Source organism: Phyllobates terribilis, unplaced genomic scaffold (genome assembly GCF_046119375.1).
Source record: "Phyllobates terribilis strain yellow unplaced genomic scaffold, ASM4611937v1 Scaffold_2__4_contigs__length_985480577, whole genome shotgun sequence".
NCBI classification, from domain to species: Eukaryota; Metazoa; Chordata; class Amphibia; order Anura; family Dendrobatidae; genus Phyllobates; species Phyllobates terribilis.
The window spans coordinates 191163901-191188361 of NW_027362762.1; the positions used below are offsets into that span (position 1 = coordinate 191163901).

The 24461-nt window shown below is 43.3% G+C and overlaps 1 protein-coding gene across 3 annotated transcripts in view; it reads right to left on the bottom strand.

Annotated features, from left to right (window-relative positions):
* Positions 1-24461, bottom strand: part of PAN2 (poly(A) specific ribonuclease subunit PAN2) — a 49760-nt gene that overhangs the window by 21994 nt on the left and 3305 nt on the right. For 2 of the 3 annotated variants that reach the window (XM_073663699.1, XM_073663698.1), the window contains exons 4-13: positions 24197-24317; positions 22892-22969; positions 22492-22759; positions 20686-21028; positions 20198-20294; positions 19715-19825; positions 19350-19469; positions 18351-18479; positions 15624-15826; positions 1829-1977 (exon numbers count right to left, since the gene is read on the bottom strand). In XM_073663699.1, coding sequence (XP_073519800.1) covers positions 1829-1977; positions 15624-15826; positions 18351-18479; positions 19350-19469; positions 19715-19825; positions 20198-20294; positions 20686-21028; positions 22492-22759; positions 22892-22969; positions 24197-24317 — 1619 coding nt within the window. The remainder of the gene's footprint in view (positions 1-1828; positions 1978-15623; positions 15827-18350; positions 18480-19349; positions 19470-19714; positions 19826-20197; positions 20295-20685; positions 21029-22491; positions 22760-22891; positions 22970-24196; positions 24318-24461) is intronic. The other variant, XM_073663700.1, reaches the window with a different exon arrangement.

The window sequence follows — 24461 nt, forward strand, 5'->3', positions numbered from 1 at the left end:
ATTGTCCCCTACTCAATCCTGATCCTCTTCCCTTCCCCCTTTTTTCCCCCTGTTGTACTCCATAGATGCATTCCCCATGACATATTATGTGGTAATTGACCATATATATTTTGGTTATATTATGTATAATCTGCTATATGTTACTCACTACCGTTTTTTCACTTTTTGTAGTACACCGATGAAGGTCTAATGTGACCGAAACGTCTGTTTATTTTCTGCACTACTTTATTAAAAATTATAAAAGAACCCAAGAGTCTTCTGAGTGCCAGGTTACTTTTCTATATGATTACGGGCTTGTAACCCTACCTGGGCACCACCATTACTCCAGGAGTGTGGTAGTTTTATCTATATAAAGAACTGATTTATTGACATCATTTTGAGGTAGAGATGTTATCACCTGCTATTGCAGTGTTGCAGGAACCAAAAATAAAAATAATAACTTTAAGGCATTTTTTTTCCTTCATTACACAGCTTCCCAATCGGATTACTATATTTTGATAGATGACATTTTTTTTTTGAATGCAGCCATACTAAATGTATTTCTCTTTTCCATGGGGCAAAAAAAAAAAAAAAAAAAAAAAAATAGTGGGTGTGGGAAATTTGAACTTGTGTTATTTTTAATATTTAAATTTCTCCCCCCCACCCTCTAATAATCCCCTTAGTAGACTTGAAGCAGGCATCATCTGATCACCTGTGCTATACATAGCAAGGCATCAGCTCTGCTATGTATTGCAAAAAAAGAAAGAAAAAAAAAAAAAAAAAAATCACGATCTCCGATGAACGCCAGCCCGTTCACAATAAGCACGGGGTCCTTCTGCAGTACCCCCGGCTGTCAAGACAACCCATCTGTTCCCCAGCGATCACATGAGAGGGGTGCTTAAGAGTGGGACTTGTGACGCAATATACATGCATCACTGGTCGTGAAGGGGTTAAGGAGAACCGGTCAGCAGGATTTAGCACTATAAAAGGAAAGCCATATCCATAAAGGTGCTGTGATGCTGATTAATCTGATACCGGCTGTGAAGGAATTCAATAGGTCGTTGATTAATCATCATCCTGTAAGATTTTGTTCTAACAACATCTGTGCATCAAGGCAGCCTTGGGTGTAGGGTCCTCTTCCTCTGCCCATCTACCAGCCTCCTGTTTTATCCCCCCCCCCCCCCTTCACAGGTCACTGATTATAACCATCTCCTTTTTAAAATTCTGTGCCGCCGCCATCATGGAGGTGGGTGGCATGTGATTCTACGACCAGTTTTCAATAAAATGGTGGCACAGGCGTAAAGCGAGATTTCGTTTTACTGAAGCCATTGAGCTGAAATATCGATCTTCAATAAAATCGTGCGCAGATCGGCACACGCCGTCCACCCCAGGGATAGATGCGACTGTGCGGAATTGCAAAAAGGAGGCAGGTCACTCAGTAACCTGTAGAAGAAACAAGAGGCTGGTATTGTGGTGGAGAAGCAGACCCTACCCCCTCCCTGATACACAGAAGACATCATTAGATGAAAACTTTAGAGGAGGATTATTCAAAAACCACAGATTGGATTCTTTCACAGCAGTTATCAGATTAATCAGCCTCAGTGCTATTGTAGCCATGGCTTTACTTTAGTGCCAAATCCTGATGACAGTTTCTCTTCAACATGACCGTGAGGCCAAATTCACAAGATAGTGATTTTCTTTGTCTGCATGAAATGGACACAATTGCAATCAGTTCATTAATGAGCCTTATGAAGGGAACCCCCCCCCCCTCCTGGCACCATTAATCAGTTGTCATTTTCACCCTTTGATGACACAGAAGTGCACCAATAGCCAGAATGCACTCACATACCATTACCATTAGTCTCTGGATACGACAGAGTAAAGAGTAGAGTTGTAGATAGACGCACTGTCTCTTTTCCACAGCGGCACATGCTGCAGTTTTCTACTTCACATCCAAAAAGCTGACCAATCACCGAGCCTCCTGAGGATGAAAAGCAGCTGAAACCGAAAACATGTTAAGATAGGGTTAAATATGGGATGTAAACAGTTTCCTGTAAGAATTGTGAAATAAGTTATGCATTCTGCAATGAAAACATGCGCAAAGTCCAAACTTGGCCTAAATTTAAGTCAGCTGTAGTATTTGATTTACATGTAAAGGCACATTCATATGGATTTAAAATGTGCCAAGCAGAACGATGCAGCAATAGACATCATTCTATGCAACCATTAGTTCCTCACAGGGCAACCTCCTCTGTTCCCACAGTACTCCATATACCCCAGTTTAAAAACTCATCAGAATTTTAAATGGTCATTTACACTGCTCAAAAAAAAAAAAAAAAAAAAAAGGGAACACTTAAAAACAGAATATAACTCCAAATAAGTCAAACTGTCCACTTAGGAAGCAACACTAATTGACAATCAATTTCACATGCTGTTGTGCAAATGGAATAGACAATAGATGGAAATTATTGGCAATTATCAAGACGCCCTCAATAAAGGAGTGGTTCTGCAGGTGGGGACCACAGACCACATCTCAGTACCAATGCTTTCTGGCTGATGTTTTGGTCACTTTTGAATGTTGTGCTTTCACACTCGTGGTAGCATGAGACGGACTCTACAACCCACAGAAGTTGCTCAGGTAGTGCAGCTCATCCAGGATGGCACATCAATGCGAGCTGTGGCAAGAACGTTTGCTGTGTCGGTCAGCGTAGTGTCCAAAGGCTGGAGGCGCTACCGGGAGACAGGCCAGTACACCAGGAGACGTGGAGGGGGCCGTAGGAGGGCAACAACCCAGCAGCAGGACCGCTACCTCCGCCTTTGTGCAAGGAGGAACAGGAAGAGCACTGCCAGAACCCTGCAAAATGACCTCCAGCAGGCCACAAATGTGATTGTTTCTAACCATTTGTGCAGACACAGACTCCATGAGGGTGGTATGAGGGCCCGAGGTCCACAGATGGGGGTTGTGCTCACAGCCCAACACCGTGCAGGACGCTCGGCATTTGCCACAGAACACCAGGATTGGCAAAGTCGCCTCTGGCGCCCTGTGCTCTTCACAGATGAAAGTAGGGTCGCACTGAGCACATGTGACAGACGTGACAGTCTGGAGAGCAATCTGCTGCCTGCAACATCCTTCAGCATGACCGGTTTGGCAGTGGGTCAGTAATGGTGTGGGGTGGCATTTCTTTGGAGTGCCGCACAGCCCTCCATGTGCTCGCCAGAGGTAGCCTGACTGCCATTAGGTACCGAGATGAGATCCTCAGACCCCTTGTGAGACCATATGCTGGTGCAGTTGGCCCTGGCTTGCTCCTAATGCAGGACAATGTGAAGCTATGGACTGGCCTGCCCATTCCCCAGACCTGAATCCGATTGAGCACATCTGGGACACCATGTCTCGTTGCACCACAGACTGTCCAGGAGTTGGCGGATGCTTTAGTCCAGGTCTGGGAGGAGATCCCACAGGAGACCATCCGCAACCTCATCAGGAGCATGCCCAGGCGTTGTAGGGAGGTCATACAGGCACGTGGAGGCCACACACAATACTGAGCCTCATTTTGACTTGTTTTAAGGACATTACATCAAAGTTGGATCAGCCTGTAGTGTGTTTTTTCCACCTTAATTTTGGGGGTGACTACAAATCCAGGCCTCCATTGGTTAATAAACTGGATTTCCATTGATGATTTGTGTGTGATTTTGTTGTCCGCACACATTCAACTTTGTACAGAACAAAGTATTCAATGAGAATATTTCATTCATTGAGATCTAGGATGTGTGATTTGCGTGTTCCCTTTATTTTTTTGAGCAGTGTATAGACCCTGGGTTGTCATGCCCACCCTGCTAGTAGGACAAATAGACAAAGTAGCAAAACATAATGAAGTGATTGTAATGGGGGATTTCAACTACCCGGATATTGACTGGGAAACAGAAACCTGTAGATCTCAGAAAGGAAAAAGGTTCTTGACAAATATTAAGGATAATTATCTCTCCCAACTAGTGCAGGAACCAACGAGAGGGAAGGCCGTGTTGGACTTAATATTGACTAATAGGCCTGATAGAATAACTGAGGTACAGATAGGGGGGCACCTAGGTAATAGCGACCATAATATTATCGACTTCAAAATGCCCTTCAGTAGGGTTATCAATAAGGGAACAACAAAAACATTAAACTTTAGGAGGGCGAAGTTTGATCAGCTGAAAGAAAGCCTTCAACTTATTGACTGGGACAAAGTTCTTAATCAAAGGAATACGAATAGTAAATGGGAAACCTTCAAAAGAATTCTGAATACTCAGTGCGAGAGATATATACCGTATGGGAATAAAAGGGCCAGAAATAAGAGGAAACCAATATGGTTGAACAAGAACGTAAAAGGGGCGTTAAATAGCAAAAAAGAGGCATTCAAGAGATTAAAACAGGAAAACAGTAAGGAGGCACTAATGTGTTACAAGGAAAAAACGAGAAACTGTAAAAAACAAATAAAAATAGCGAAGGAGGAAACAGAGAGACGTATTGCTAGGGAAAGTAGATCAAATCCCAAACTGTTCTTTACGTATATAAATAGTAAAAGGATTAAATCGGATAATATTGGACCGATAAAAAGTGAGGAAGGCAAAATCATAGAGAAAGATGAGGATAAAGCTAATCTATTAAATAATTTTTTTTCAACAACTTTCACAAAGGAAATCGAACTAACAGGAGAAATGAGAAGTGACAAACTTAATCCTCCACTAAGTATGACTAATCTAACCCAAGCTGGGGTACAGAAACGCCTCAGTAACATTAAAATAAACAAATCACCAGGACCTGATGGCATACACCCACGGGTACTAAGGGAACTAAGTAATGTGATAGACAGACCGTTATATCTTATATTTAAAGACTCTGTTGAGACTGGGTCTGTACCACTTGATTGGCGACAGGCGAATGTAGTGCCAATATTCAAAAAGGGAGCGAAAAGTGACGCCGGAAACTATCGGCCGGTGAGTCCGACGTCCGTTGTGGGCAAAATTTTTGAAAGCTTCATTAAAGAGGCAATTACGGAGCATCTTGATGCTAATAATCTTTTAATCCCGAACCAACATGGATTCATGAGGAATCGCTCCTGCCAAACAAACCTGATTGACTTCTACGAGGAGGTTAGCTCTCGAGTAGATCAGGGGGAACCAGTGGATGTCGTGTATCTCGACTTCTCAAAAGCGTTCGATAGCGTGCCACATAATAGGTTGATATACAAAATGAGAATGATGGGGCTGGGGGAAAATGTCTGCAAGTGGGTAGCTAACTGGCTAAAGGATAGAAGGCAGAGGGTGGTTATAAATGGAATATACTCAGATTGGGTAAGCGTCACTAGTGGGGTACCACAGGGGTCTGTACTAGGCCCAATGTTATTTAATATCTTTATTAACGACATAGTCAACGGGATAAATAGTAAAATATCAATATTTGCAGATGACACAAAGTTATGTAAAACAATTAATACAAAAGAGGACAGTGCAGACCTACAGAGGGATTTGGATAAGCTGGGTAGGTGGAGCATTAAATGGCAAATGAGATTTAACGAGGAGAAATGTAAGGTCATACATATGGGAAGGAAAAATGGAAGTCACTAGTACTCACTGAATGGGAAATCATTGGGGAATTCAGAGATGGAGAAGGACTTGGGCATCTTGATTGATAGCAAACTAAATTGGAGTGCCCAAAGTCAGGCCGCTGCTGTAAGGGCAAACAGGGTAATGGGATGTATCAGAAGAGGTATAGCTGCAAAGGATGAGAACATTGTTCTTCCACTGTACAAAGCACTGGTCAGACCACACTTGGAATACTGTGCTCAGTTATGGGCCCCAATATATAGAAAGGATATAAATGAGCTTGAAAAGGTACAAAGGAGGGCAACAAAATTAATAAAGGGAATGGAGGGACTGCAATACCCAGAGAGGTTGGCAAAACTAGGACTATTCAGCCTGGAAAAGAGAAGGTTGAGGGGGGACATAATAAATGTGTACAAATATGTTAGGGGACAGTATAGAGATCTTGCCCGGGATTTGTTCAAAAGGAGGGATATTACGGTAACAAGAGGGCACTCACTAAGACTGGAAGAGAAAAGGTTTCAGCACCAGCATAGGAAGGGGTTCTTTACGGTAAGAGCAGTGAGAATATGGAATTCACTGAGTGAGGAGACGGTAATGTCGGATTCACTACACCAGTTCAAGCGGGGACTGGATGCATTTCTAGACACCAGGCAGATTTCAGCGTATACTTAACAATAAAATAAAATAGTAGGTTGATACAGGGATTTATTCTGACTGCTGGTTTCAGAGTCGGGAGGGAATTTTTCCTCAGGTGAAGATTGGCCAAATCATTTGGGGTTTTTGCCCTCCTCTGGATCAACTTTAGCAATTACAGAACTAACAGGTCGAACTTGATGGACGCAAGTCTTTATTCGGCTTTACAAACTATGTTACTATCGGCGACCCGCGATCACGTGACGGGGTCGCCGGTGGGCGGGGCTTATGACGCGCTACCCGGAAGCGCGCGTTCAATGCTGCTGTCGGAGATTGACAGCGGCATTTAACATGTTAACAGCCGCGGGTGGATCGCGATTCCACCCGCGGCTGTTGCGGGCACATGTCAGCTGTAAGAATCAGCTGACATGTGCTCTGTTCAGTGAGGGCTCGGCGCAGCAGCCCTCACTGAACGGGCAGTACGCAAATATGCGTACCAATACGTCCCCGGTAATTAAGGGGTTAAAAGGTACATTAATGCTGAGCAATTCCTTACTTTCCTTGTACAAGTCAGTTTTTGCTTGTTTATCTCACTTATACAGCACCATTAATTCTGCAGCACTTTACAGACATTATTAGCACTGTCCCCTTTGGGGCTCACAATCTAAAATCCCTATCAGTAGGTCTTTGGAACGTGGGAGGAAACCCATGCAAACAAGGGGAGAACAAACTCCTTGCAGATGTTGTCCTTGGTGGGATGTGAACCCAGGACCCCAGCGCTGTAAGGTTGCAGTGCCAACCACTGAGCCACTGTGATTTTATAGAGAGACATCTGTAGTTAGGCAGGAAGCGGACGTGGAAATATCAGAGGGCAGAGAGGAAAGTGATGTCCCCAACCTTACTGCTCACTCACAGCGGTCCCATCTGACATTTTTTCCCAGTCTGCCGCCTGCCTCCTGTGAGAAGTTAGCGAAACATGAGTGACCTGTCAGACAGGCGGCAAACTGGGAAGAGGCAGAAGCAGGACAGCAGTAAGCCATTCCCACTCTACTACACTTACCTCATTAGCATACAATTTAAACTAGAGATTCCGCTAAAGAAGCAAAAACAGATTTGTACAAGGAGAGTAAAGATTTGCTCAGCATTAAATTTACCCTTATATAAATGCCAGTATTTTGGAGTATAAAATCCTGACAGGTTCTCTTTAACCAAGGGGGGGGGGATAAAAATATTTTTTAAATCTGACATGTGTCAGTGTCTGGTAACTGTTTGAAATACATTGTAAGTGGTAAGATTTCAAATGCTTTGCCCATTTAAAAAAAAAAAGGAGAGAAAAATTGACAATTTAGAAAGGTTAGCAGTTTTTTTTTTTTCCATACAATCCAAACTAGTTAAACTACATTTCTCCATATATCTACATAATTTTTCAAACGTCTTTTATTTTGTTTGGTTAAAGTTTAGTAACCAGTTTTAAAGTGACTATAGTATTCTCGGACTATGAGACGCACCTTACCATAAGACGCAACCCAGGTTTAAACAGCAGAAATTTTTATTTTTTTCCTGTAAAGACCTCTGTACTTTACCCCTACCAGGGAAGTTACCATCACTAACTTTAGTGTACTAGGGTAGAATAGGGAGGTAATAAATCTATTGTTAGTGTGTCTTTTGTGTTACACATGTGCATATAGAAGAGCTGTGTGTACAACACACACATTCTGAAGTTCCTAATCAAGACCTGTACAGAGGCTGCAGGAGTTGAGCAATTGCAGGACCTCTCACTTAAGTAAAGCACCTTTCAAGTCATGTGATCAGTCAAATATTGAGACCATGGAATCACCAAAAGTGTAGAAGGTGACTGCTAGGGGGGTTGCAAGCTCTGCACATGAACAGAGGAACTTTTTGGTTGTATCTAGATGCCATCAAGTCCACATCTGTAGGCAAATCTAATCAAAGTCAGATGCAGCGACCACTCTCCTGTGGTTAGCCCTTTGAAATTTACAAAGTCCAAGGATGTTTAAGGGAAGTAGGGCTCGGTGACTTACACCAAACCTGCACCATAAACTTCCGAACAACCACTCCATAACCAAAAAGATTAGCATCGGTCAAAGAGTGCCAATGAGTCAGAAGGGGGGTGGGGTGAGAAGAGTCCTGCTAGATCAGAGACTGGCTGATGCAGAAGAGTGGGGAGAAAGAAGGACCAGAAAGTCTAGGGAGAAGATAGCCTTGTCCCAACAAAAATGCAGGGCTAGCTGAAGAAGCCTGGTATGAAATTAAGAAAATGGGATCGCCTCAATGGCTGCCACCATCTATAACGCTCGAGCAGAAGCAAGCACACAGGGTAGAGGACAGCTCAGATTGAATGCCGATCTGTAACGCCAACATTTTGTCTTATCGAATGGAGTTGAACAGTATTCTCAGGAAGATGAGGCACCGAGCTGGGATCAAAGACATCTTTGGATGGATCCTCAACCTATCATGACGGAATAATCTGCAGACTCTCGAGGTTCTCTGATGAAGAGGGAGTCTTAATAAGGATGTCATACAATGGAATGATTATTTCTCCCCCCCCCCCCCCTACGGAAAAGTGCCAAGACCTTTTTGAAAAACCTTGGAAGCCATGGTCAGCCCAGAAGGGGAGCGGTACAAACTGAAAATGGAACCATTTGACAACAAAACCAAAGAACTTCTTGTGTGCTGAAAAAAATGGGAGGGTTGTTGAGATAGGAATTATGGAGGCAGAGTGAAGGGACTACCCTGAAGCAGCGATGCTGGACACAGGTTTGCTGAATTCTGGCTCAAATACATCTCCCTGAAAGAAAAAAAAAAAACCACACACCATACAACCCCCACTTGGGTTAGAATTCTGCATTCTAAAAGGAGACAATTTCTCTGACCCAGGCATCATTGACTGCGGGGAGCCACATAAGAATCCTCTTCAGGTAGGTAGCCTTCTTGGGTGCAGAGAAAAAAAACTTGTTTGTTTCTTCTAGTACACAAGGACTTGTGAAAGCAGCAAGTATTGTGGACCTAAAACTAAACCTTTACTAGAGAAGATTAAAATTGACAATCCTCAAATATGACATCCAAACATAATATAGCAAAAAAAAAAAAACCACACGAAAAGAGCCCCTGCTGCTGTAAAAGAGCATATGCTGATAGTGGTCAGACCAGAATGGGGCAACAACATAAATGTCACTATTTATAGAATGGAGCACACATGGGCCTATAGAATCCTCAGGCTCTTATGCAAACACTATTAAATAGAGTAAGGGCCCCGTCACACTAAGCGATGCAGCAGCGATCCCGACAACGATACGACCTGTCAGGGATCGTTGCTGCATCGCTAATACATCGCTGGTGAGCTGTCAAACAGGCAGGCTCACCAGCGATCAGGGGAGCAGCGATATCGTGGAAAGGATCGTTCCAGGATGTCCTGCTCCCGTTACCAGCCTGCTGCAAGCAGGAGCAGGCTGGTAACTATGGTAAACATCGCGTTACTAAGTGCGCGTGTGCCCCTAGTAACCCGCTGTTTACCATGGATACCACTCTGCTACGGTGCGCGGGAGCCTCCGCTTACCGTAGCAGAGTGGTATCCATGGTAAACAGCGGGTTACTAAGTGCGCGCGTGCCCCTAGTAACCCGATGTTTACCATAGTTACCAGCCAGATAGTTGGTCCCGCTGGTCACACACAGCGATGTGTGCTGGCCAGCGGGAGGCCAACGACCAAAAAATGGTCCAGGACACTTTGCAGCGATCAGCGACCTCACAGCAGGGGCCTGATCGTTGCAAAGTGTCACACACAGCGACATCGCTGGTGAGGTCGCTGGTGAGTCACCAAAACCGTGACTCAGCAGCGATATCGCTATGTGAGACGGGGGCTTAAGAGGAAAAAACAAAAGGAAAGATCTCACCTGATATGCAGTTTTCAGAGAATTCTCATCCAAGTCCTCTTTGTGCCCCTTAATTTAATTATGGTTTTATCACCACCATGGAGTCCATTAACATGCCTTGCAATGGGGGGGGGGGGGGGTCTCTATTGAGTTCGATATCGCCTAGGTGTTTGCCCACCCTGCATCTTAGTTAACGTCTCGCCTATGTATTCTAGGCCGCAACAGTAAGTAACCTTATAGAGGACACCCTGTGTTCGGCAGTTAATGAAGTCCATGATGGTGAATTCTTTGTCCATATTGGTACCTGTGAACGTCTTGGCATTGACCATAGAGGGGCAAGCAATACACCTACATCTATAAGAGCCCTTAAAGTCCAATTTCAGCCATGATTCATTACACGGCGCTAAGAAGTGACACCGTACAAGTCTATAATGCAACGAGCGACCTCTTATAGGCAATGTGGGGTGTAACCACCCAAAAAGGGAGATATCTCCCCATCCATTTCAGCAGACCTCATCGTAAAACTAGAGGGTTTAACAATTGGTCCGAACACCATATTGGCTAGCATTGACGTTGAGGCCCTTTACTCCTCAATTCCACATCAGATGGGCCTTGCTGTGTAAGTGGGTGACACAGGCTATCACGTGCCTCTCCCTCTCCAAACAGTGTTTGTACCAAGTGTATGATTTTGTTATATTTTGGTGACTATGTGAATATATAAATAGGGCTCTTATAGATTTAATAGTTGTGTTGCTTGCCCCTCTAATGGTCAATGCCAAGAAATTCACAGGTACCAATGTGGACAAAATTCACCATCATGGACTTCATTAACTGCCAAACACAGGGTGTCATCTATAAGGCTGTGTTCACACGATGCGTATTTCATGCGTTTCCGCGGCGTTTTTGCAGTTGCGTAAACGCCGCGGAAACGCATGAAAAACGCATGGTAGAAGGGCAGCAATGTTCCCCAATGGAAATCCGCATGTGCTGTGCCCATGATGCGGATTTTTCCGCAGCGTTAACGCTGCGGTCAAAAATCCGCAGCATGTCAATTAATTTTGCGGAAACGCGGCGATTTCGCCGCCATTGACTTGCATTAGAACGCGCCAATTCCGCAAGACAGCATTTGTACTTGCGTAATTGGTGCGTTCTAATGTGCGGATGGTACCCGGGTGTGGAGGAGAGGAGAGTCTCATCCACACCCAGGTACCATTAAAAAAGCTGTAAAAAGAAGAATAAAATAAAAAATAAATGTATTCTTACCTTCTGTCGGCCCGCGCAGCGCTCCCGCTTGGTTTCCGGCACTTGCAGTGAGTTGTAGGACCTGCGGTGACGTCAGAGTCATGTGACGGGTCACGTGACGCTGACGTCGGCAGGTCTTTCAATTCAAAGTTGCCGGCAGCCGGGAGAACGGAGTGAGCAGGACAGCGCGGGCCATCGGAGGTAAGTATATACACTCTCTCGGTTCACACTGTATAAATCCATGCTGTTTGCATGGATTTATATAGTGTGACCTAGTTGTCAAGCACTTTCCAGGTGATGCTAACATCGCCTGGAAAGCGCTTGTCAATCTGCATGCGGAAACGCATGTGAATCTGCATGTGGATCCGCATGTATTCTGCAGGAAAAACGCATGCACAATCTGCATGCGTTTTTTCTGCCAGGGAGATGCAGAAATGATGCAGAAATTTTCTGCTTCATTTCTGCATCGTGTGCACATACCCTAAGACTACCTACTGTTGCGGCCTTGAATACATAGGCAAGACAAGACGTCAACTAAGACGCAGGGTGGGCGAACACCTAGGCGATATCGAACTCAGAGACACCCCCATTGCAAGGTATGTTAATGGACTCCATGGTGGTGATAAAACCGTAATTAAAATTTATAGGTATTGAGAAAGTGACCAAACCATCGGAGTAGATTGTGACCGCATATTACAAAAGGAAACAAAATGGATTCTTTTCCTTGAAGACCATCCCACCCCCTCCCCCCGGGGTTAAATGAGCAGCTGACGTGTAGCTGTTTTATTTAGTACATTTTTCTGTAATTGTTCTTTCAAATACCATGGCTGAGTCCAAGACAAAATACCTTGTTATATAAATATCCTCTTTTTTTAAACAGGACGTCTGTACACCATAGATCAGATGATGGCTATTTGCTATTCTAATCCTGACTGGTTCTCTTTTTTAATACTGAACTGTTTACTGTACACAATATGTTGAGAGTTTTTTAAATGTTCCCTTCTCCCATGTTCATTATGTATATTATGTTCCCCATAGCCAAGAATGGATTTTGAGGGGGATTGCTAGTGTTAATTCACTCCTGTGCATAATGGTTTTGTCTGCGCTTTAGTAATGTTGGGAGTAAAATGTACCCATGATGCGAACGCCGTATGCATCATTGCGCGCTGAATGATGTGCATATTGGGTCCCACAGAATTGATAGCTCGGTTGCTGGGATGCATATTGCGTTCCACACAGCAGGAAATGACGCCTATGGGTTCCGACACAGTGACATTTATGGGTTCCAGCACACCGTAAATTCAGTCCACCGGTGTCGTATATGGAGCGCACTCTTGCGTTCCACAGAGCCGGAAATGACGCCTTTGGGCACTTGGGGATGCTCAGCGTAGCGTGCAGGATGAATTTGGCGCGCTCGAACATCCTAAAGTAATGGACGTATCCAATGAGGATAATCATTTAAGGTATGATATCTTTCTGATTAGTCCACTTGTTTGGACACATTTAAATAACAAATCACAGCATATTAGAATATTTGGTGGTGGGGAGCTCCCACCTGCGCATGCTCTACTTAAATGATTTGTTTTTGATGCCCGTCACCACCCATCTACATCCTAAAGGGTGGGCGATTACCCCCTTCTCCAAATGTGGAGATACAAGTGCCATTCCCCTGATGACTCAGATGACTGAAGAAGCGCGTTGTGAGGCACAAGAGGTCAGTTCAGGGCTGTGCTAGCACATCAGGGCCAGCTATAGCCTGCCCTTGAAAGGGCAGGAGTCTTGGGGTCTCAGGGTCAGTTCCATCTCATAGGGACTGACAGGGACAGCGTTTGACCAGGACTCTATTTTCTGTAAGGGGCATAAAGAGGACTTGGATGAGAATTCTCTGAAAACTGCATATCAGGTGAGATCTTTCCTTTATTTTTTCCTCTTACTCTATTTAATAGTGTTTGCATAAGAGCCTAAGGATTCTATAGGCCCATGTGTGCTCCATTCTATAAATAGTGACATTTATGTTGTTGCCCCATTCTGGTCTGACCACTATCAGCATATGCTCTTTTACAGCAGCAGGGGCTCTTTTCATGCGTTTTTTTTAGCTATATTATGTTTGGATGTCATATTTGAGGATTGTCAATTTTAATCTCATCTAGTAAAGGTTTAGTTTTAGGTCCACAATACTTGACGTTTTCATAATTTCGCCTAGTGGATTTGGTGGAGTTAGGTCCAGTTTAGGGTCCTCCTCCAACGTGAAAATTTTTTTTTTGCTTTATACGTGAGGACTTGGCATGTTGATTGCATGGACACCAGAATGGGGAAAGGGGTCAGCTTGAATGTTTTTTTTTTTTCTTGGGGATTGGACAAGAGCTGACAAAGATAAACTGATGTGGCTTTGAGTTGGATGAGGATCAAGTAGATATCAGCTGTGGGAGCAGGGTGCCCTTCAAACCTGTAGTGTCCGAAATGATCTTGTCAAGTGTTCCCCTGAATAGGTAAGAGCCCCAGAAGGTAAGGCTCATGAGGGATCATTTGGATGTGAGGTCTGAAGTTCAAGACTTAAGTCAGAAGGACTGGATGGATTGCTGCTTGACCAGAACAAGCTGGCAGCTTCAAGAGAGGCAGAACAAAAATACCAACCCACATGGGCAATTTGATTTGCAGATCTCAGATGTTGGAGGCCTAAATATAATACCTTAGTGCAGGCATTTTGTCCAGGCAGCTACTTCCTTGACAATCAAGGTAGAAGTAAAAATCTGAGCACAAGGCCAAACCCATGGTTTTAAACAAACTTTGCTATGGATACCACTTGTCTGTCCGTGAGGTCCTTTATAAACGAAGGCTGTGGTTCTTGATAACCTACACACTGGAGGATCTCCTGAATGAGATGATGACAAGTTCGCAATAAGATACGCTGGAAAAGGAAACAAAGCCTTGCGTTTCTCTACAGAAACGTTTTTCAGATTGGGCCCACTCCTTGCCTAGCAAGTCAATGAACTGAGTGGTTAGAAAAACATTTAGCAGCACGTTTGACCCACCTGAAGGACATTCTGCAGGAGGTGAGGGGGTCCGTTTCCTTCACGTTAAGGAATTGGTTCACAGCGGACAAGACTCAACCATGCCTCAGCTTTAGCACCTGAACAGAATCCAGATCAGATTTTTTAATTCAAATGGTGGTCCGATAATGGAGGTGACCAAGCCTCCAGGAAGGAGAATGAGGAGGAATGGGGTGGAGAGTGTGGTCTCAATCCTAGAATGTGATCTGCTGCAGAGTAGCTGCTTTCTCTTATTCACTTTAGGAAGGGGTCATCGCACCAGATGCAGAAGCAGACATTGGTCACTAGCCTGGAGCAGCTACGCAGGTCTGGGACACTCATGTCAGCTCTGCAACAGACAGTTTAATGGCTCAAACTGGGGTGGGACAACATTCTTGTCACAGTCAGAAGAGGCGATGGGCTGCAAGCTCTGCAAGTCGCAATGAGCTGGACAAAATGGAATTTGCACTTAAGACAATGTACAACCAGCAGGTGCTAGGCAGGCTGGCATGTGTCAGAGGGACCAGGCAGGAAAATGAGAAACAGGAAGAGTTAATTGACGGAGGAGAGCCTTGGCCAGGGCTGCAGTGTTGGTCCCCAGGGGTATACAGCCTACCCTCAATTTCTTAATTTACAGTAGGGAGGGGGCATACAAATTCCATCCCAACGCCAACACTGGTGTCAGGACGTAATCTTTCACTGCACGCCCTTCCGAGTTCAGTAGTGAGCACTGAAAGCGCACAGAGCAAGAATCAATTAATAGGCTGGCAAAATAAAGCTACTGGCCCAAGCACTGTGGTTCCCGGGAATCTGCCCGGGGGCCAGATAAAAAGTGAAAGCTTGCGGGTCTGAGCCAACAATCCGTAACCGCCTGCGGCCAGATGCTGCTGAATAGCCACGCGGCTTCTGCCCTCATTATGCAAGTGAGCAGCTACGGAGAAAGTCCACTAGCGGACCCGCAAGAGAAATTGATATGCTGCGTGTCTGAAAGACGAACCACATGTCAGTTACCATGGTGCATTGAGACGAATAGTGGACATGGGATTTCTAGAAATCCCATCCACTATGCTGTAACATTTGGCCGCTACGGGTTTGACTCAGCATAGACATGCAGCGGCTCCTGATTGAGGGCACATACCCTTAGAGGAAACGAGAAAAAAAAAAGGGATTAGTATAGAAACACCGACACAAACACCATTGGAAGAAAATGGTCTGGACCTCACTCAACTCTACAGGGGTGAAACAATAGAAAATGTAGTTTTGTACCTGGAGCTCCCAACACCACGATAAGCTTGCGGACCTTCCAGCTCTTGGGTTTCTTGGTGAAGTTGTGTCAAAAGAAAGCGACACCAGCTCTGTATTAGGCGACCTAGATTCACCTTTCCTGTGGCCTCATCTGAATCAGCTAAAATGAGTCCCAATGCCGCTGCCTCCGGGATTGTTCGGAAAGCTCGCAAAAAGTTACTTGCCTTTCAGGGGGAAAAAAAAAAAAAAAAAAAAAAAAGATATAGATATATTACAGTACAGATTAAAAGTTTGGACACACCTTCTCATTTAAAGATTTTTCTGTATTTTCATGACTATGAAAATTGTACATTTACACTGAAGGCATCAAAACTAGCCTTACGTCATATGTGCCCACGATCAATAAATGCTCAGGATTTTTTCCTGAGCGTTTCTGCATCTCCCTGGCAGAAAAGAAAACGTATGCGGATTGTCCCTGGCAGGAAAAAGCATGTACATGCGGAAGTGAAGCGTTCTTCACTTGCATTTCCGCATGCGGGTTGTCAAGAGCTTTCCAAGCAATTTTATCATCACTTGGAAAGTGCTTGACAACTTGGTCACACTATATAAATCCATGCAAACAGCATGGATTTATATAGTGTGACCACAAAGAATGTCAAAAAATTATCCACACATCTTATATCCACACATACACACATACCCTCCGATGGCCCGTGCTGTCTTGCTTCGCTCGGTCCCGGCTGCGGTAGAGTGAAGGACCTGCAGACGTCAGCGTTGCGTGACCCGTCACATGACTGACGTCAGCGCAGGTCCTTCATTCCATCACGAAGTGCCGGGAAGCAAGGAGGAGCGCAGCGCGGGCCGCCAGAAGGTAAGTATATATTTATTTTTTATTTTTTTTATTTATTTATTTTTTACAGCTTTTTTTAATGGTACCTGGGTGTGGAGGAGAGTCTCCTGTCCTCCACACCCAGGTACCATCCGCACATTAGAATGCGCCAATTACGCAAGTACAGATGCAAGTCAATGGCGGCAAAAACGCAGCACTTCCGCAAAATAATTAGTAGTGCTGCATTGTTTTTTTCCCCGCAATGATAATCCGCAGCGGAAGTTTCCGCAGCATGTGCACAGCACATGCGGATTATCATTGGGGGACATGGCAGACCTTCTACCATGCGTTTAAGAGTTTCTGCAGCTGCGGAAACGCTTAAAAAAACCGCATCATTGGCACACAGCCTAACACATGGATTTATATACTTAACAAAAGTGTGAAAAAACTGAAAATATGTCTTATATTCTAGGTTCTTCAAAGTAACCACCTTTTGCTTTGATGACTGCTTTGCACACTCTTGGCATTCTCTTGATGAGCTTCAAGAGGTAGTCACCGGAAATGGTTTTTACTTCACAGGTGTGCCCTGTCAGGTTTAATAAGTGGGATTTCTTGCCTTATAAATGGGGTTGGGACCATCAGTTGTGTTGTGCAGAAGTCAGGTGGATACACAGCTGATAGTCTTACTGAATAGACTGTTAGAATTTGTATTATGGCAAGAAAAAAGCAGCTAAGTAAAGAAAAACGAGTGGCCATCATTCCTGTAAGAAATGAAGGTCAGTCAGTGCGAAAAATTGGGAAAACTTTGAAAGTGTCCCCAAGTGCAGTTGCAAAAACCATCAAGCGCTACAAAGAAACTGGCTCACATGAGGACCGCCCCACCAAAGGAAGACCAAGAGTCACCTCTGCTTCTGAGGACAAGTTTCTGAGTCACCAGCCTCAGAAATCGCAGGTTAACAGCAGCTCAGATTAGAGACCAGGTCAATGCCACACAGAGTTCTAGCAGCAGACATCTCTACAACAACTGTTAAGAGACTTTGTGCAGCAGGCCTTCATGGTAAAATAGCTGCTAGGAAACCACTGCTAAGGACAGGCAACAAGCAGAAGAGACTTGTTTGGGCTAAAGAACACAAGGAATGGACATTAGACCAGTGGAAATCTGTGCTTTGGTCTGATGAGTCCAAGTTTGAGATCTTTGGTTCCAACCACCGTGTCTTTGTGCGACGCAGAAAACGTGAACGGATGGACTCTACATGCCTGGTTCCCACCGTGAAGCATGGAGGAGGAGGTGTGATGGTGCTTTGCTGGTGACACTGTTGGGGGATTTATTCAAAATTTACGGCATACTGAACCAGCATGGCTACCACAGCATCTTGCAGGGGCATGGTATTCCATCCGGTTTGCGTTTAGTTGGACCATCATTTATTTTTCAACAGGACAATGACCCCAAACATACCTCCAGGCTGTGTAAGGGCTATTTGACCAAGAAGGAGAGTGATGGGGTGCTACGCCAGATGACCTGGCCTCCACAGTCACCAGACCTGAACCCAATCGAGATGGTTTGGGGTGAGCTGGACCGCAGAGTGAAGGCAAATGGGCCAACAAGTGCTAAGCATCTCTGGGAACTCCTTCATGATTGTTGGAAGACCATTTCCGGTGACTACCTCTTGAAGCTCATCAAAAGAATGCCAAGAGTGTGCAAAGCAGTCATCAAAGCAAAAGGTGGCTACTTTGAAGAACCTAGAATATAAGACATATTTTCAGTTGTTTCACACTTTTTTGTTAAGTATATAATTCCACATGTGTTAATTCATAGTTTTGATGCCTTCAGTGTGAATGTACAATTTTCATATTCATGAAAATACAGAAAAATCTTTAAATGAGGCGTGTCAAAATACATACATATATTATAGTCTTACTTGGCAAGGGTCTCCACGTGACAAGTCCAACATGTGGAAAAGAAAGCCAAGCTCACAACTCAAGCAGAACTCCTTTTGACAGAGGTGGTTTTGGACAAGACATCTTACTGGTTCCAAGAGGTACATCACCTACGTAGAATAAAAATAAAATGAGAACACAAATGTGAACCCTTTATAATATTAAGTAATGTGTCAGCTACCTCTTTGATGTGGGTTTAGGGGCCTAGCCCGATTCTTTGCCAGCAGATGATTGCTGCATTATTCAGCCATCATCTACCACCAACAGCAACAAGTGGAACTCCAGATGCAGCCATTATCTGCTGATGTTAATCTGTAAGAGTGGGAGGCATGCTGTTCTACCTGCCAATCTGCACCAACATAACGTTATTGCAGGGTGCCGATGGTCAGCTGAAGAACCCTGTGCTTTTATAAAAGCCAGCTTGTGTTCATAGAAGACAGATTTTCTTGTACACAGTGCTATTGCATAAGCAATCAGACAAACTGCAAAATTAAGTCATTGAGGGGGGGGGGGGTGGAGAATTACAAAATACTGCAGTTTTTTCCTGTTTACCAATCAGATTGATTAATTTTTATGGATGTTAAGGAGTTGTAAGTTTTTCCTGTGATGACGGGTGCAATGTTTAAGCTTAATAAACATTAGTAAAAATTTGGCTGCTACAAACACACGCAAGTATTACATGATCTTCTCAAATGAACAGGATAACATTGGGGTTCCTATAAATGTGTCATGATTTGTAGAGAGCTGAAAGTAGGAAAGTTACTGCACCTGTCAGTTACTTACTGAACAAGTGCTACTTATGTCATACTAAAGCCCACCTGAGGTTAGTAAACAGGTTTCCTGGCTTAGAGCGACATAAATATGTATTATTAATCTGTCAAGCCAGTCTCTTAATGTCAGACGCAATTGTTCTTTGTTCGCGCCACCATAATTTGGCCAGTCATTTACCACTACCCACACAGTACAGGCCCCCTACTCACCTGGATCATGCTGTTGCAGTAGGCGTTAGGAATATGAGGCTCCAGGCCAGCAAATAAGGTTTTATTGTAGTGCTTAAAGTCAAAATCTTCTAAACCAAGCTTAGAATATTTTATGGTGACCTATGAAAGTTAAGAGAATTCTCTATGACGAAAATGTGAAGTTGACAGCTTACAAGTAAATGTGCACGTCATCCTCCCAGGGGGAGGGGTGTGTGCAAATCCCCTTATTAAAAACTTTTCAGTAAATACAGATAATCTATTAGTTGCTGCTAATAAACATCTTTTAGAGCTGTATGCAGAGATATTTTAGATCCCCAAAATACTGTCATTTTAATATCCTAGAGAAAAATAAGACTCTACACCACCTTCCGATACTTTTTCAGCACCATATAGAGATGGGGTTCTTCCTCTCTTCCTATTGGAGATTCTGGAACTTGGTTAAAACTGTCAAAATCATTTTCCAACTGATATGGCACCTAAGAGGCAACACCTTTATTATTTACGGCTCTTTGCAAACTGTCCAAAAGATATCACATACTGCGTACCAAGCAACATCAACTTAACATTTAAAGAAGTTTTCAGACACAAAAAGAAGCACTGGTAGCCAATATGGGTTACTTTTACTTTTATATTAAGACTACACACCAATTTCTGTTTTGGTCTAGATCAAAGGGTACATAGCCTCGAAAGGCATTGGATTCAGCTTTGGGGAACATTTATCAAACCCCTAATGAGTAGGGTGAGGTAGGGGAATTAAAAAAAAAAATAAAATAAATAAATATGTGCAATGAAGAAGGGTCCCTAAAAATTCACCAAAAAGGTCCTTATGATTAGTCTTAGACACAGACCTGATTTCGGAGCCTTGTCCTAGGATTGGGAGAGTAGCCAATAAAGCCAACTTGTTTCATAGTGCGCAGTATTTCTTGATCTACCGGAGGAGCATGACTGAAGGAAAAGAAGCTTGTGAGTACCGGCCAAGGAGAGCACAACACAGACTATAGTGTATGTTACAACAGTAATAATGCACCGAGGATATCGTTTTTTAGCCTGTAAACATCACACACACACTAGAAATGTGAAATATCTAAATATTGGGTAAGTAAACTGGATATCCCAAGGCATCTCCTCCCCCTATTTACAGTTATATAAAAAATTCCCCCACCCCACCCTTCATGGGTGACCTTAAAGGGGGGGGTATTACCATCATGTACACTTTCAGCATATTCACAGGAGTCTGTTGTACAATTTGTCAATTTTTTTTTTGTTGAAACACATTTTGTGTGGCTTTTTATAAACTAGACAGCCTACAATAAAGAATAAAAATAGGATAAAGTACCGAGGAGCTGGTGTTGAGTTTGCAGAAGGCCAATCAGAGAGCAAGGCTTCATGTATTAGCGGCACAGGGATGAGAGAAAGAGGCATGAGATCCTGATTCCAGGCCAAATGTGGCAAGTTGTCCACCAAGCAGGGCAATGCAAACTCAGAGTCACGAGAGTACGTGTTAAATGTTGCTTCTGGGGTGTCTGCCCATAGGTGCACACAGCCATCAGAGTCTCCAAATGCTAAAACCTGTTTGCTAGCAGATACATCAAAAGACATAATAAGCTGGCTCACAGTGCTGACGTGGAATATGTCCGCAGGACTAGCCAGACCAGTGGGTTCACAGAACTGGCACTGACCTGTAAAAGGTGGAAAATGGTTACTTTAATTAAATATAGTCACAGTCAATCAGCACACTGAACCTAAGCACATTTATATTACTAGGATACTGATTACAATGGGAGCAAGAAATATTAAATAAATTTGATTTCCATGACCAGATAGCACTAATGAGGGAAATGACACTTCCCAGAGACTGGAAACCTTTGTGAAACTTTAGGACCTTCTATGAGAATACCAAAGCACTCTAGTTGGTTTTCTTGAATCTAAAGCTCAATTTTGTTTTATTGCATGTAATGTTTTGATCTCGTTTCCATTGTGTCTGAAAACACAGATCTAACAAATATAAGGATAGGCTCCTTGAGCCTTTTATGACCAGAGACGTTCTACGAAATTGGCACCTGCCTCCCGGTCACCAAATTGCTTACAATTTAACCTAGCCAGCTTATTCACCATCCTTCCCCACCCCAACACACATACAGACTGTAGCCCGTGTCTCCATAGTGTTGTAATGCAGGATGATTGAGTCAAAGATGTGGACAATAACCATATACTCTAATTGCACCAGAAATTCTTTACATCTCCACTACTCTTATCCCATGTCTCAATGGACTAGACTCTCCTAATGTCTGGAGTCTAAATTGCCAAGTGTCTAATACAGTTACGCTGTATACCATTTTTTTGCCATCAGAATGTATATATTCTGTTTTTGCATTTCACCCAGTACTTGTATTTTGTGCTGACTAAGCTGGGTATGTGTTATTAAACACCTAAACCAACTAACTGTGGATCTGATATTGATATTCCTGTATGTCTGATGAGGTTCTGAACGCAGAGACATTAAATGCTTTCCGTGTTAATAACCTGCACAATATTTTAAAATAAGTTTGCCAAGTTTATCAGATTGTACTATGGACTGGTATTCTACACATGCACCTGAAGGAAAGGGGAACTGTTTTATTCAAACTTTAGGACCTTGTTACAATTCACTGTGTGGCTTACAAATACAGAAACCAGAAGGTCCAACAGGAGACTGAGGAAATCCCTCAGTTACGGGCTTTTGTAGTAGTCGTCCAAATAAGGCACTTCACAGGCAAGCATCACATGATCCAATGATTTCACAAGAGGATTTTCAATTTCTTTGCCTCAAGGTTTGCAGATCCAGCTCATAACTAGCTACTTCCCCAAGGTGTAATTTCCACTGAATATATCTCTCTACACCTTTTTACTTAGCAGTTTTGTCTTCTCTCTCAATTCTCTATTTGGTCTAGTAAAAAGAGTATGGGCAATATGGGTGGCACATTGGGATAAAGGAGACCTCTGCATCTTAGGTGTTTTTTTTTTTTTTGTTTTTTTTGTGTACTGTACTGATGACTTTTTTTGGAAGAACCCACTTTAGGGGGGCAGCTACAGTACCTCTAAGAGAAGATTTATATATATAAAAAAAAAAAAAAAAACAAAACACACACGACATTAAGCTTACCACGCTGGGAAATAATAGCTAACCGGGAAGTGTACGTAGGGATGAAGCGCAGAAAGAGAGGATCAATGTGAACCTGGAGAGGAGTAATAGCCCGCATCATACGCAAGTCATATACTTTCAGGAATCGGTCACAAGCAAGAACGTTCATGCGACTGGAGAATCCACATGTCACCACGAGATTTCCATGGACATCAAAGTCAGATAAACTACCGGAGTATGCATCAAACTCATGCTCCACTTTAAACGTGCGTAGATCCCGTAATGAAAGCTGCAGGGTAAAACCAGTGAATTGTTAAAAAGCAAATCAAAGTAATGGACAACAGATGTGCAAAATGCTTACAATGATGTATATTGCTAACCTAATTGATAGATTCACAGATTATAGCAGTAGAAAAGATACCTTTCCAGATGTATGTCCACAGAAAAAGAAGCGGTTGGATTGTCGCATCACTGTAATACCAGGAACTTCAACTGTATACTAAGGGGGTAAACAAGTAATCAAGTTTAGTAACAATTATACCCCAACCTTTCCCCAGACATTTATCAGTTATCCAGTGGATAAATAAAGTAAAAACCCCTTTCACAGTATTTCTACTGCTTGTAAATAGACAAGAACAGGGCCCGATTCATTAATGGATGATCAGTAGCATCTGACTCCAGCACATGAAGAGACACATGCCTCTTCATAATTCAGGAGCATCAGACAAGTGGCATGCACTTCGTCACAAATTCCACTGGAGCAAGATTTGTGGCACCGTGAACACCGCCGCTCATCATAAAGTTAATGAGCAGTAGTTGCCATGCCTCAGTTCTGCCCACTTTGTCAGGAGCTGAATAAAAATGGCGTGGGAAAGCAGTAAGTGGTAAAATTTAAGCTCAGTGTTAGGTTGCACAAAAATGGAGACTTTACATAGCTTTTTACATCATAATACTGGAGTAAACGTGTTGGTGAATCTGGCTCTACAGTCAGTTATGAGAGAGACTGTTTCGCACTAGCAGGGCTGTGGAGTCGGAATAAAATGGACCAACTGACAATATATAATAAATTGGGTGTAGTAGTTCAATGCTTTTTGTGGGGAATATTTTTTTCATAAGAATTTGGGAAAGTTATGAAATGTCCTATTCCTGATCTAAGGGTCTAGACTTTTAGCTGAGATTAATCTGTGCTACAGTAAATTTATCACTTAAACATGAGCCATGTATGAGCGAAATGGAGTCAGAGACCTGGAAATTAAGGAGTTGGAGGTTTGGCTTACCGACTCCACAGCCCTGGTAACAAGACATTTTAAAATTACAGTAACGAATAAAAGGGAACTGCAAACCATTGTTCTAAAAGTAAAAGGGGAGAAGGTGTGTGCCAGTATAAGTAGGCCCACAGTTTCTAGGCATAGCTTCTATTTAGAACAATGTACAAGCCGTAGCAAAGTATGAACTGCTACAGCCCAATTGCAGAAACAAGTTTCATTCCCACAGGAGCCCTCTTATGCAGCCTTTTCCCCACCTACTGCTTCAGTACAAGTAGGGACAGGCGTACAAACCAGAGAAGCAAACTGCATTACTATCATACATGGAGCTTTTTCTTCCAAGTTTCCATGTCCACCAGTCATGATGACTATAGTTCTTCACAATTATAGCTTACTGAAAAGCTGCAGATGAGCAATAAGGTGAAGCACCTTTGTGTTCACATGAAAGGTTCTCCCTTTACCTTTTGCGTTTCCTGTACAGTGTTTAGATCCATTTGAATGACATGGTTCTGCATACCTCCCATGAGTAGAGTGTGGTCGTCTGTGAGTAAGAGACTGTGGTTATCTATACTCTCATCCATCCTAGAAACCAGAATAAGGATCAATACTGTAAGCAAGTAGAGATAAGTACAGTAGTAGAGAATAGTTGTATAAAATATCCTGTTAGATGAAATGACTCTTCTCTGGACCAGATATCACCCCCTTACTGACCAGAATCACTGTCTG